Source organism: Notechis scutatus, chromosome 4 (assembly GCF_049901735.1).
Source record: "Notechis scutatus isolate UNSWTSFEM ecotype Mainland chromosome 4, rNotScu1.2, whole genome shotgun sequence".
NCBI lineage: Eukaryota > Metazoa > Chordata > Lepidosauria > Squamata > Elapidae > Notechis > Notechis scutatus.
In genome coordinates this window covers 109,699,920-109,711,543 of record NC_142012.1, presented here as the reverse complement: position 1 = coordinate 109,711,543, position 11,624 = coordinate 109,699,920, and the positions used below count along the sequence as shown (strand labels likewise).

Sequence of the window (11,624 nt, the reverse complement as noted above, 5' to 3'; positions counted from 1 at the left end):
AAGTGGTTTGCCATTGACTGCTTCGTAGGGTTGAGAGAGAGTGACTAACACAAAGTTTACACAGCCAACCAAGGTGGCATTACAATTTACGGTCTCTCAGTTTCTAAACCTGATGCCTTAATCACTTCACCAAACTGGCTCTTATTATTGTCCACTTGTTACTTCTTCTTTATTCTCCAAATAAGAATAGGAAGATAGGAAGGAAAGAAATCACAAGCAGGTAGTCCTCGACTTAGGATCACAATTGAGCCCAAAATTTCTGTTGTTCAGTGAGACAATTGTTAAGTGAAGTTTGCCCCTCTTTTTGTGACATTTCTTGCCACAGTTTTATTAAAAGTTTCAACAACAAACAAATCATTACATATTAAATCTTTCCCTGTCTTTCTACAATAATTTCCCCAATATTTTCATAAAACACAAACAAACACAAACAAACATAAAAAATCTTTTAGTAAAGTACCTTGGCCCCAGTTACCTCTCTTTGCATGGGCTAAAATAATAGCACATATCACTCTTCACAATTCTATCTTATTTAATCCATCTTAATTAAATCATTAAATTTGTATCTTTTGCCCATTCATTATCCCTCTATCTCTTCTTATAATAAAAAGAATTTCTCCTGGAATCACTAATCAGAGTATGATGCCTTTCTATCCTCCCCCTAAGTTAGTAAAATTAAAATTCAACATAACAAATACCCAATTTGGTTCTGCTTGGTACATTCTATCCACCAAAAATGTTTAAATACATTGTATCCTCCTTTCCTTCGATATTTTATTACATTTCAAAAATCAATCATTATTAAATCAATCATTATTAAAAACTTCAACATTTCAATTTTAAACTTCAACATTTTAATTTCTTATTAAATCTTAAACCATTCTAATTTACTATTTCAAATATAAATGTTACAATACCATCTTCTGTACCTTAGCAGAATCTTTCTTACAGAAATTTATATTTCATCCTTTGTCTCTAAAAAAATCCTCTTCTCCCATCCAATTTTAAAGCTTTGAGGCTTTTTCTCCGCCTTTCCCTTTCTTTCTTCCCCACCAAATCTTCCTACCCCCCTTCTTCTTCTAACCTCTGCCTTGCTGGGATCCCTTCTCTGTTGTGTTCCCTTTTTCTCTTGTTTGTTATCATTATATTTATTTTGCATCATATTTTTCTCTTTCTCAAATGTTTTTTTAAATCTTAAGTCCTTCATTTTCCTTGCTCTCTTCCTTCCTTCTTCCTTAGATAAGTTTTGGGATTCAATGAAGATGGCGTCTTCGTCTCTTCCTTGTTGTTCTTCTTCCGTTTCCATCTGTTCCATTGTCTGTTGGTAATTGACCAGCGCCATTTCTAGAAATAGAAAAGCTTTTTCCATGCCATCTTTGCAGGCTGCTTTTGTTTGCTCATATTCATCCCTCAGGTCTTCAAAAAGGAAAGCCATTATAAATAAATCTTTTCTTTTCTTTATTCCTCTTCCTTCTTACACCAACCAAATATTCCGAGAGAAAGGCAAAACAATCCCAAAATCCACAATCCTCAATAAATCCAAGCAAGCCAAAATTCCCCTTCCTCTTCCAGGGTGGTATCAAACAAATAAAAAAAAAGAGTCCAAATCTATATTTTAAAGCCTTATTAAGATTATATTTCTGTCCTCAAGTCTTCAAGGCATCTCCTCCAACAAAATCCAAATTTATATATTTTCTTTATCCTCTCCCTTCCGGCTTAATTCCGTCGGGAGGGAGAGTAAACTTTCCTTCAGCACCTCAAAATAGCCGCTTTTTTTTTTTTCCTTTGTGGTAAAAATCATCAAAAACCATCTTTTCCAGGAATTAAATTAGATAAATCTCAAAGCCCTGGGTCAACCAAGAAGAACTTTCACTTTCAATAACTTTCTCTTCTTCCTCCTGCGCATACTTGCCCGGCTGTCAACTTCTTTGTGGCGGCTATTACGGACCGCCGCTGCACCGCCCTGGTAAAAGGGGGTTCTGGCCAGGGAGGGGTCTGCAACACCCCCAAACCCTTCCTCCGGATCCCCTTACCTTCAGCTGCCCCTGCAGGGGCAGCCTTGCTCCGCACCCATCCGGGTCGGAGCCCCAAAACGGCTAGCGCGGCAGGGATCGCGCAGCTCGCGAATCCCTACCGCCGCGAAGCCGACAAACCGGAAACCCGCTGATTCTCATGGTTACTTTTTTAAACTGTATGCAAAAATAAACTGTTTCATCAGGCTTTCATGGTTATTTTAGGAATCTGATCGCTTTTCACATGTCTGAAAAAAAGCCTAAAATTGGCTCAATTTGTCAGTGATTGTGGTCCAACTGCATCTCGTGAAAATTTAATCTTCTCCTGCTCTCACCCATCCCCAGGCCCAATAACCTGAACCCTGAGATCATAACGCAGCTTACAAGCCATTTTTGCTTTTCTCTCTCTTTTTGAATTGCCTATGAGTCAGTATTGACTCCTGATGACTCCCTAAAGAAGACTCTGCAGTTTTCTTGGCAAGATTTCAGAAGTGGTTTGCCATTGACTGCTTCGTAGGGTTGAGAGAGAGTGACTAACACAAAGTTTACACAGCCAACCAAGGTGGCATTACAATTTACGGTCTCTCAGTTTCTAAACCTGATGCCTTAATCACTTCACCAAACTGGCTCTTATTATTGTCCACTTGTTACTTCTTCTTTATTCTCCAAATAAGAATAGGAAGATAGGAAGGAAAGAAATCACAAGCAGGTAGTCCTCGACTTAGGATCACAATTGAGCCCAAAATTTCTGTTGTTCAGTGAGACAATTGTTAAGTGAAGTTTGCCCCTCTTTTTGTGACATTTCTTGCCACAGTTGTAAAGTGAATCACTGCAGTTCATAAATTAGTTAGCCTGGTTAAGTAAATCTGGCTTCCCCATTGACTTTGCTCATCAGAAGGTTGCAAAAGGTGATCACATGACCTTGGGATGCTGCAACAGTTCTAAATATATGTCCGTTGCCAAGCATCTGGATTTTGATCACGTGATCATGGGGATGCTTAAAAGGTTGCAAAACAGCCATAAGTCACTTTTTTCAGTGCTGTTGTAACTTTGAACAATCACTCAATGAACTATTGTAAGTCGAGGACTACCTGTACTTGTTGCTTTGATTAACAATTGCTATGATATATATTCGATAAAAGAAATTTTTAAACACCTGCAGAACAGCTTCTTTGAATGTATTAACATTATATGCATATTATGATTGTATGGGCGAATTCAAAGTACATTGTACTCAAGGCAGAATCAGTTATAATTATATCGAGCCTGAGCAATTTATAATTCACCAGCTGGATCTCAGCTTACAAGTCATTTATGATATTGCAAGATAACTTGATAAACTTCATAAATGTTTGCCACTTATCTGGACTCCCAGACCAGGATAGCATTTCACAACAGGAACAACTAACTAGATTTTTATACTGAATTGTACTCAATTTTTGGCTGAAGGATTGATGTTCTAAGTTCATTTCATTTCATGTGAAGTTTTCTGCTTTCGATAGTAGCAGTCAAATAGGAAAGATCCAGACTGGATTGCAGAATCATGGTTCATCTAAAGCAGGGGTGTCCAACCTTGGCAACTTTAAGACTTGTGGACTTCAACTCCCAGAGTTCCTCAGCCAGCAAAGCTGGCTGAGGAACTCTGGGAGTTGAAGTCCACAAGTCTTAAAGTTACCAAGGTTGGACACCTCTGATCTAAAGTATACTGACCTGAAATTGGTATTGGCAAAAAGGTTCCCAGACTGTCACTAGAGCTGCATTTAACAGAAGTTTTCTTTCCCATAAAGTGAAGTTAATTTTTAAAGAGCTATCTCCTTGTGGAAAGCCTCTTTTTACAGTTATAATGATTAAGATCAATATTTAAAAATTATCAAATTAATCTTAGTTAAAGTTTTGGTACTGGCCTGAATCTTAAAGTGCTCAATGTATGATCTATCAATTATTTCAGCTTTACAGGTCATTGTCAGATTGCTTATTGTTGTAATCAAATCTGTAAATATTTTTTAAAATGTCAAACCAAAAGGAGAAATCCTATGGAAATGAAAGCTGTGTAGAAATATCACTTGGACCCTGCTGCTTAGAACTGAAATGGGGAGACAGATATCTTTTCCTATTTCTATTATATTCCTTCCTTCCCTCCCCCCACTCTTCCTCCCTTCCTTCTCCTAATCTGGGTGTCAAGCAACCCACGGCTCTAGAGCCACATTTGGGCCCTCTGCTGCGGCTCCCTGTTGGGTGATCCCACCACTGGCTGGCCCCGCTCCTCACCCTCTCCTCCCAGTCACTCCTTACCATACCTGAGAAGGTAAAACACACACACAAAAACAGAAATGGGAGGGAGGGAAAGATACCCATTCCCCACAGAAAACACCGGGAGTCACAAAACCTGGGTAGGCATGGCGGGGTGTGTGTGTCATGTGGCTGGGTGGGAGTGACATTGAGTTGGTCATGCCCACCCAGGTTTTGTGGCTCTCAGTGTTTTCCTTTCTATGGGAAATGGGTCCAAATTGTTTTTGAGTGTTTAAGGTTGCAGACCCCTGCCCTAATCACCCATCCATCCATCTGCTGTGCTATAGACATTGAGTTGGTCACGCCCATCCAGGTTTTGTGGCTCCCAGTGTTTTCCTTTCTATGGGAAATGGGTCCAAATTGTTTTTGAGTGTTTAAGGTTGCAGACCCCTGCCCTAATCACCCATCCATCCATCTGCTGTGCTATAGACATTGAGTTGGTCACGCCCATCCAGGTTTTGTGGCTCCCAGTGTTTTCCTTTCTATGGGAAATGGGTCCAAATGGTTTTTTGAGTGTTTAAGGTTGCAGACCCCTGCCCTAATCACCCATCCATCCATCTGCTGTGCTATACTCTGAAAACATCCCTTGTTTTCTAGCACCATCATAAACACTACAAGATATAAATATAGACAGAAAGAAGCTTCCATCAACAAACAGGCATTTCAGGGTCTTTCAAGGAACCCATCCACTGCCTTGATGGTTGAGTGAAGTTACAGATCAGCTAGTGCCAGGAAATTTTTATTATTTGAACTAGATTAAAGGTTTATTTTAATAATAGCCATGTTTTGATTTCTGTGCATCATCCATGTAGAAACCTGCAGTGCTATTCATTTTCTGAAGAAAGGCTATGCTTTCAAACAAGGCAATTTTTTTTAGTATTTCTGAAGCAGTTTAACCCATTGAGATTTGAAATGCTGGAGTAGATTCTAGCACTTTTTCTTTCCCTGCACTTACTGTGGGCTTATCCACACTGTTTGTTGCCTTGTTGCAAGAATACACCAGCAACCGTTACTAGAAGGTAGAAATGGAAAATATCACTCTGTATTCTACTTATCATAAAAATGATCTTCAGGTGGATTTTCTTGCCAAGCTTTTAAAAAACCATTTTTCCTTTATGTTCTGAACAGTTCATTCTATTTTAACTATGGTGTTTTAGTATCTTTCAGGCCAAATCTAAGAGAAAGAAATATGTGCTTGAATAAGTCAATAGGTACTCTGATTTTTTAATGATTTTCTAGAATTTTCTTTTAACTATGCTATTCAAATAGTACAGTGGCTATGATCTTGCTGAACTTATTTGATGTTTCAACAAGTCAGCAGATTTTTTTTGCTATTTTACTTTTCTTGACCTTGCTATATTTTGTTCTCACCCCTCCCTTTAAAAATAAGTCCAAGGCTGCAGTATTTCATTGTTTCTTAAGAATTTCTTTTAAAGGACAAATCATAATCATTATGTTACTTCGGCAATGCCGGAAAAAGGGGGAATTGGAACTATTAAAGAGCAACAGGGTAACTGGAAATAACTTTTTATTTAATAGTGATTGTTGTGCCTGTTTGTACATCCAGCCGATTTCATTTCTGTTGATGCTTTAACTTGAATTTATAAATACCAATATACAAACTTAATATGGAGGGAGAGGCAGATAGACAATCAGATTTATAAAAAGTATGTCCAGGAAGACCCATCAACCTGAAGTAAAAATGTAGACAATTGCTTTCCTGGAGCAAAGATAAGAGGGCACACTGAAGAGGAATTGTCCAATGGGAGGACATAATGATCTCTGGTCAATTTGAAGATGGTCAATGCAGATATGTACATAATTACAGTCTTGAATTATTTATTGATTGATTTAAGAGACCACATTTGAAATACTGCATCCAGTTCTGGTCACCATGATATAAAAAGATGCTGAAACTCTAGAAAGAATGCACAGAAGAGCATCAAAGATGATAAGATGAACAATGAACAACTGATGGAACTAGGTATCTCTAGTCTAACAAAGAGAAAGACTAGGGGTGATATGATTAATAGTCTTCCAGTATGTGAGAGGCTGTCACAGAAAAGAGAGGATCAAACTATTTTCCAAAACACCTGAGTGCAGGAAAAGAGGTAATGGGTGAAATATCATTAAAGAGGGATGCAAACCAGTACCAAGGTGAACTCTCCTGAGAGCAAGAACAATTCGTCAATTGAATAGTTTACCCCCAGAAACTGTGGGTACTCCATCAGTGGAGATTTCAAGAAGAGATTGGGCAGCCATGTGTCCAGAATTGTATAGTGTCACCTGCTTGAGCAAGGGGTTGGACTTCTTCCAACTCTTGTTATAGTCTCTTCTGAATGCTTTGTTAGTTCTTCATTCCTTACTCTTGTCTTGATATACCTTGGGTTTTTTTCTCATTTCAATCCAGACTTAAGAATACAAGTATATGTTGCATAGTAGCCTTCAGATATTTTGCAGATTGTTATTCCCAATTCTTTTCTGCAAATCTGCAAGGTCCTGAAAGTTAACAGTATGCAACCATATATAGATGTTATTGTATACGTATATATACACACATTAACACACACACACACACACATATTCAAACTTTATGTTTCCAACATGAATATAAGCAACATGCGATAAATTAACTTTTGTCTACTTACGTAGGATCTACAAAAGTATAAATTATATTATAATATGATTTGTTACAGTTGAAATGTTTTATTTACACAACCTTTTATCAAGAAATATTATGATTCAGAAAAATAATTCTATATAATTTGAATGCCTCTTGGAAAAAAATGCATATTGAAATGGCTAAAGAAAAAATGTGGAAATGCAACCTCAGTTTATTGATTGATTTTCCTGTTTGTGTCAAATGCTGCACAGTGTAAGAGAGCGATGCCTAGAAGAGCAAAAGAGACGGAGACAACGAGCAACCAAGAAGATCAGTACATTTATTGGCACTTTTATACTTTGTTTTGCACCATATGTAATCACAAGGTAAGTTTTATGACACTTCAGTCCTTTCCAAAGATATACCCAATATTCAATTGGCAACATTCTGCTCAGGATTTTTATTTTTCACTGCACTAGCAATTGTTGACAGCTTGCATTTTGTTTCTTGCATTACAAATAGTCCAATAAACGCTGTGAAGACTGGAATCAGATTCTGACAGAAGAAGATCAGAAAGATTTTAAAATGTTGACCATAAAATGCAACAGCTCTTTTAAGCTCTGTAATGCATAAATATGAGTACACATGTATTTGTGTACAGATATTTCAAGCCATAGCAAACAATTTTAGGAAGATGTCATGTCATATATTTCCATGTTTATAGACCTGTATTTTATGATGTTCTTATCTGATAAAACTTAGTGTTTGGGCTGTATAACCTTGGATATTTTCCTGATTCATCTTTCTTTCTTCCCTTCAGTTATTACTAATGACATATCTGCTCTGTGCCATGTTACGAATATATCACCATACCCCCATATATTATTTATAAAAAATAATTAAAATATAAAGTATAAAAACAAAAAAAAAAAATAAAAAAAAAAAAAAAAAAAAAAAAAAAAAAAAAAATAAAAAAAAAAAAAAAAAAAAAAAAGTGGGAGGAAAAAAAAAAAAAAACCCCCCGACAAAAAAAAAAAAAAAAAAAAAACAAACACCAACCTATCACCAGCAATTTGAAGCTCATCTACTTACTTTCTAGGGCAGCCCTGGTAGGTAGAACAGCTGAGGCATGAAAATCAGCTGTGCCACGTAAATCAGAAGAGCCAGAAAAAAGGAAATATGCAGGGGCAGGTGGACAGGGCCAGCTGACGGCTGGAACTAACGGTTTACTAGAACTGGTCTGAACCAGCATCAGCCCACCACTGCATAATAGGCAGGGAGTATATGGCCCAAATATAGGGTAGTTCTTGCTTAGTGACTCCTGTTGGGACTGACAACTCTGTCGCTAAGGTCGATGATCACTAAATGGAAAAATCACATGACTGTGACCAACTTATGACCTAACTTCCCATTTAGTCACTAAGCAAGTTATCATGATTAAGCAAATCATGTGTCTGTGACTTATTATTTTACTTCTTCATTCTCCATTAAGTCTGCTTATCACAAGTTGGTTGGAAAATACAATTGGCAACCATGTGATTTCAGTGTTTGTAAATGTGACAATTGGTTGCAAAGTTGTTTTTTTATATAGTGTTGTAACTTTGAACAATCACTAGATCAGGCAGTTTGTAAGTGAGGACCACTGGTGATGAAATTATTAATGAATAAGAGTGTACAGTTTAACTAACACAAGATCACAAAAATCTCAGTTCTGCCATGATTGTCAAAACAGTTCACTGTTACTGCAAAATAAAGACCGAGGGGAAATCTATATTCAAAGACATCACTTAAATTGTTCGAATAGAACTAAATTATTGAAATGTTGATTGCAGTACTTCAGAAACAGCACAAGAGGGGAAAAATCTGAAAGATTATGTTAGCTTTTATGAATATTTGGAATGTGTATATTTATCTTTAACAGAACAGTTGATGGAAAAAATGAGAAGATCTTGGCACACATATGAAACTTAAAGCAGTATGCATACTGATGTTAGTTTCCTGGTGCTAATAATTCATGCACATATGTCCAAACTCTAGGAGTTTATATCAAATACAGTTATTATCTTCTGCTTCTATATTTTGACTCATAAATCAAAATGTTTATCTGATACATGTAATAGCCCTTATCCAGCTTGTCTTTAGAATAAATTATTTATTCAGCCTTGCTATCTCCATAGTGGTTTCAAATGTTTTAGTGTCCAAAATGTTCGGATATAATAGTCTGTGGCTACACCTATGGAGAATTCTGGATGTTGTGTTACTTACACATTTGGAGACACTGAGATTAGGTAGGCTGATTAAAACATTTTAAATCAAACTCCAAATTTGAAAAGAAAACATCTTTGGTCCCTGATAGATAATCATTATATCAGTGGTTCCCAATCTTTTGGGCACAGGGGACCGGTTCTGGGGAGAAAGACTTTCCTGTGGACTTTACATGCTGCCTGCATCCTGCAGATGGGACTTCACTTGTCTGCGTAGCATGGTTGCTGGCATACTGCGATGCAGTGCCAGTCCATGAACCGGGGGTTAGAGGTCCCTGCATTACATCATCTAGATTTATCTGACACATTATATTAAAATAATTCTTTCTTACTTCCCCAGTCAATTCCAGAGACTAACAGTGATGTAACATTGCTTAGATCTTGGCAGTTGTGTTATGAGCTCCCAATACTGCTCTTCCCTTAAAAATATTTCATATTTGCATGAAATTAAAGGACTTACTAGGGGATCTAAGAATAGCATGTTGTAAATACATAGCTGGGTCTTTTTTTCTATCAATATAAGATGAATTTATCCTACTATTAGATCAGTGCTTAGAGAAAACAATGTATTGGGACAGAGCAATACATTGGGGAGAGGAAAGATAATGGATTAGTGTTGCAAAGTATTGGAATGAGAGATAGCTTCTCTTAGATTCTTCTCTGGAGAGTAGGTGTATAATCAGATTTTTCATTTTTATGGTTATTTTCTCAAAAGACATAGTGCAGAATGACTATTTTTCATTGTAACATTTGATTTTTTTTGTTTGCTAATTTGTCAGTTGACATATTGATTGTGAAATATTATTTCATTACAGCTTGGATTCATGCCCATAGTGGTTAGTTTGGGGCATCAGGTAAACATAAATAGATGACCCATGAGTTGATAAATTAGATTAGGATGGATAGATGGATGAATATACCATTATGTAGCCGGACTTATAAGACCAAATAAGATTGTTAAGAACAGCTTTAAAGTTGACTTATCTTCTGCCTGATCTTTATAAAGTATGTTTATAAAGTATAGATAGATAGGTGGCAGAGAGACAGAAAGAGAGAGAGTGATGAGAAAGAAAGACAGAGAGAGACAATAATAGATTCTGATAGATCAGGTAGATACTGTAAGTAGGAAGGTAAGTAGTTAAGGATAGATAGATAGATAGATAGATAGATAGATAGATAGATAGATAGATAGATAGATGATAGATTCTGATGGATCATTTTAAAATGGAAAATATAATTTAATACTGTCTAAAATAAATAAATAAATATATCCAGTGAATTAGAGGTGGTATTCAGCAGGTTCTGACCAGTTCTGGAGAACCGGTAGCAGAAATTTTGAGTAATTCGGAGAACCAGCAAATACCACCTTTGACTGGAGATTTTACAGTATCCTTCCCCTGCCACGCCCACCAAGCCACGCCCACAGAACTGGTAGTAAAATAAACTGAATCCCACCACTGTAGTAAATACATATATACATCCACCCATGAATTAGTGGTTTGCTTGATCTTTGCCATTTCTACGTAGCCACTGGAATAAATGTAAGACAGCTTTCTGTTCTTATAATTAAGGAACACTTAAGGCTCAAATGAGAATCTGGAATCAAAAAGCATCTGCTTTAAAGCAGTGCTCTGCTTGTGCCCCAAATATGTTCTGAAACTGTTCTAAATCGGTCCTAGCCAATAGCATCTTGTAGGGGTTGACTATTGCCTATTTTAATTAGTAACTAATACTTGTTGTTTCAAGCTTAGTTGTTTTCTGTAGGTATGTAACTTGTAATAGGCTAATACTTGAACCACCATATTATCTGATACCAATGTCAATTCATAAAATATTTCTCTGGTCTTGCAGAGTTGCCAACAGAAAGGGAAGGGGGAGTAGTGTAGCATCTGCAAAAATGAAACTGCATTCCATGGATGCTTTCATAGTGTTGTGGTTAGCCGGCAGCAGGTGCAGATGGCTGAGGAGAGCGATGACTCCGATGAGGGGCCAGGACCATCAGGGAGTGGACTGCTGCCTTCAGAGATTGTGGGGACTGGCAGCAGTGACAAGGAGGTTCCTGAGGAGCCTGTGCCAAGTGCACATGCACAAAGGATTACTCGTAGGAAAGAACAATTACAGCAGCAGAGGCGACTCGGGAGTAAGGCTGCAAGGTAATGGCCCCTCCCTTAAGAGGATAAAAGCCAGGTTTGGAAAAGCATTCTTTGCAGACAGCAAAGAATTTCTTAGCTCAACTGGTGGACATCTTAGTTTGTGAATCTTGTAAATTAGTTCTTATCTCTGGGTTTTTGGCAGCCTTGACAAACAACTTGGCAAGGCTCTTTCTTGTTGGAGATAATTGTTGGAAAGCAGCCTTTTATCTGTAAAGGAACAGCATTCGTGATTAAACCTTGAAAGGTGGGGGCTGCTGCCTTTGTGTTTGCTCTCTGGGAACCCGGTTGGGTCAGAACACATAGA

At 37.3% G+C, this 11,624-nt stretch overlaps 1 protein-coding gene across 1 annotated transcript in view; it reads left to right on the top strand.

Moving 5' to 3' along the window:
- GPR26 (G protein-coupled receptor 26) overlaps positions 1-11,624 on the top strand; it is a 35,394-nt gene that overhangs the window by 13,652 nt on the left and 10,118 nt on the right. The window contains exon 2 of the mRNA XM_087964357.1: positions 7,176-7,289. Within this exon, the coding sequence (XP_087820483.1) occupies positions 7,176-7,289 (114 nt within the window). The remainder of the gene's footprint in view (positions 1-7,175; positions 7,290-11,624) is intronic.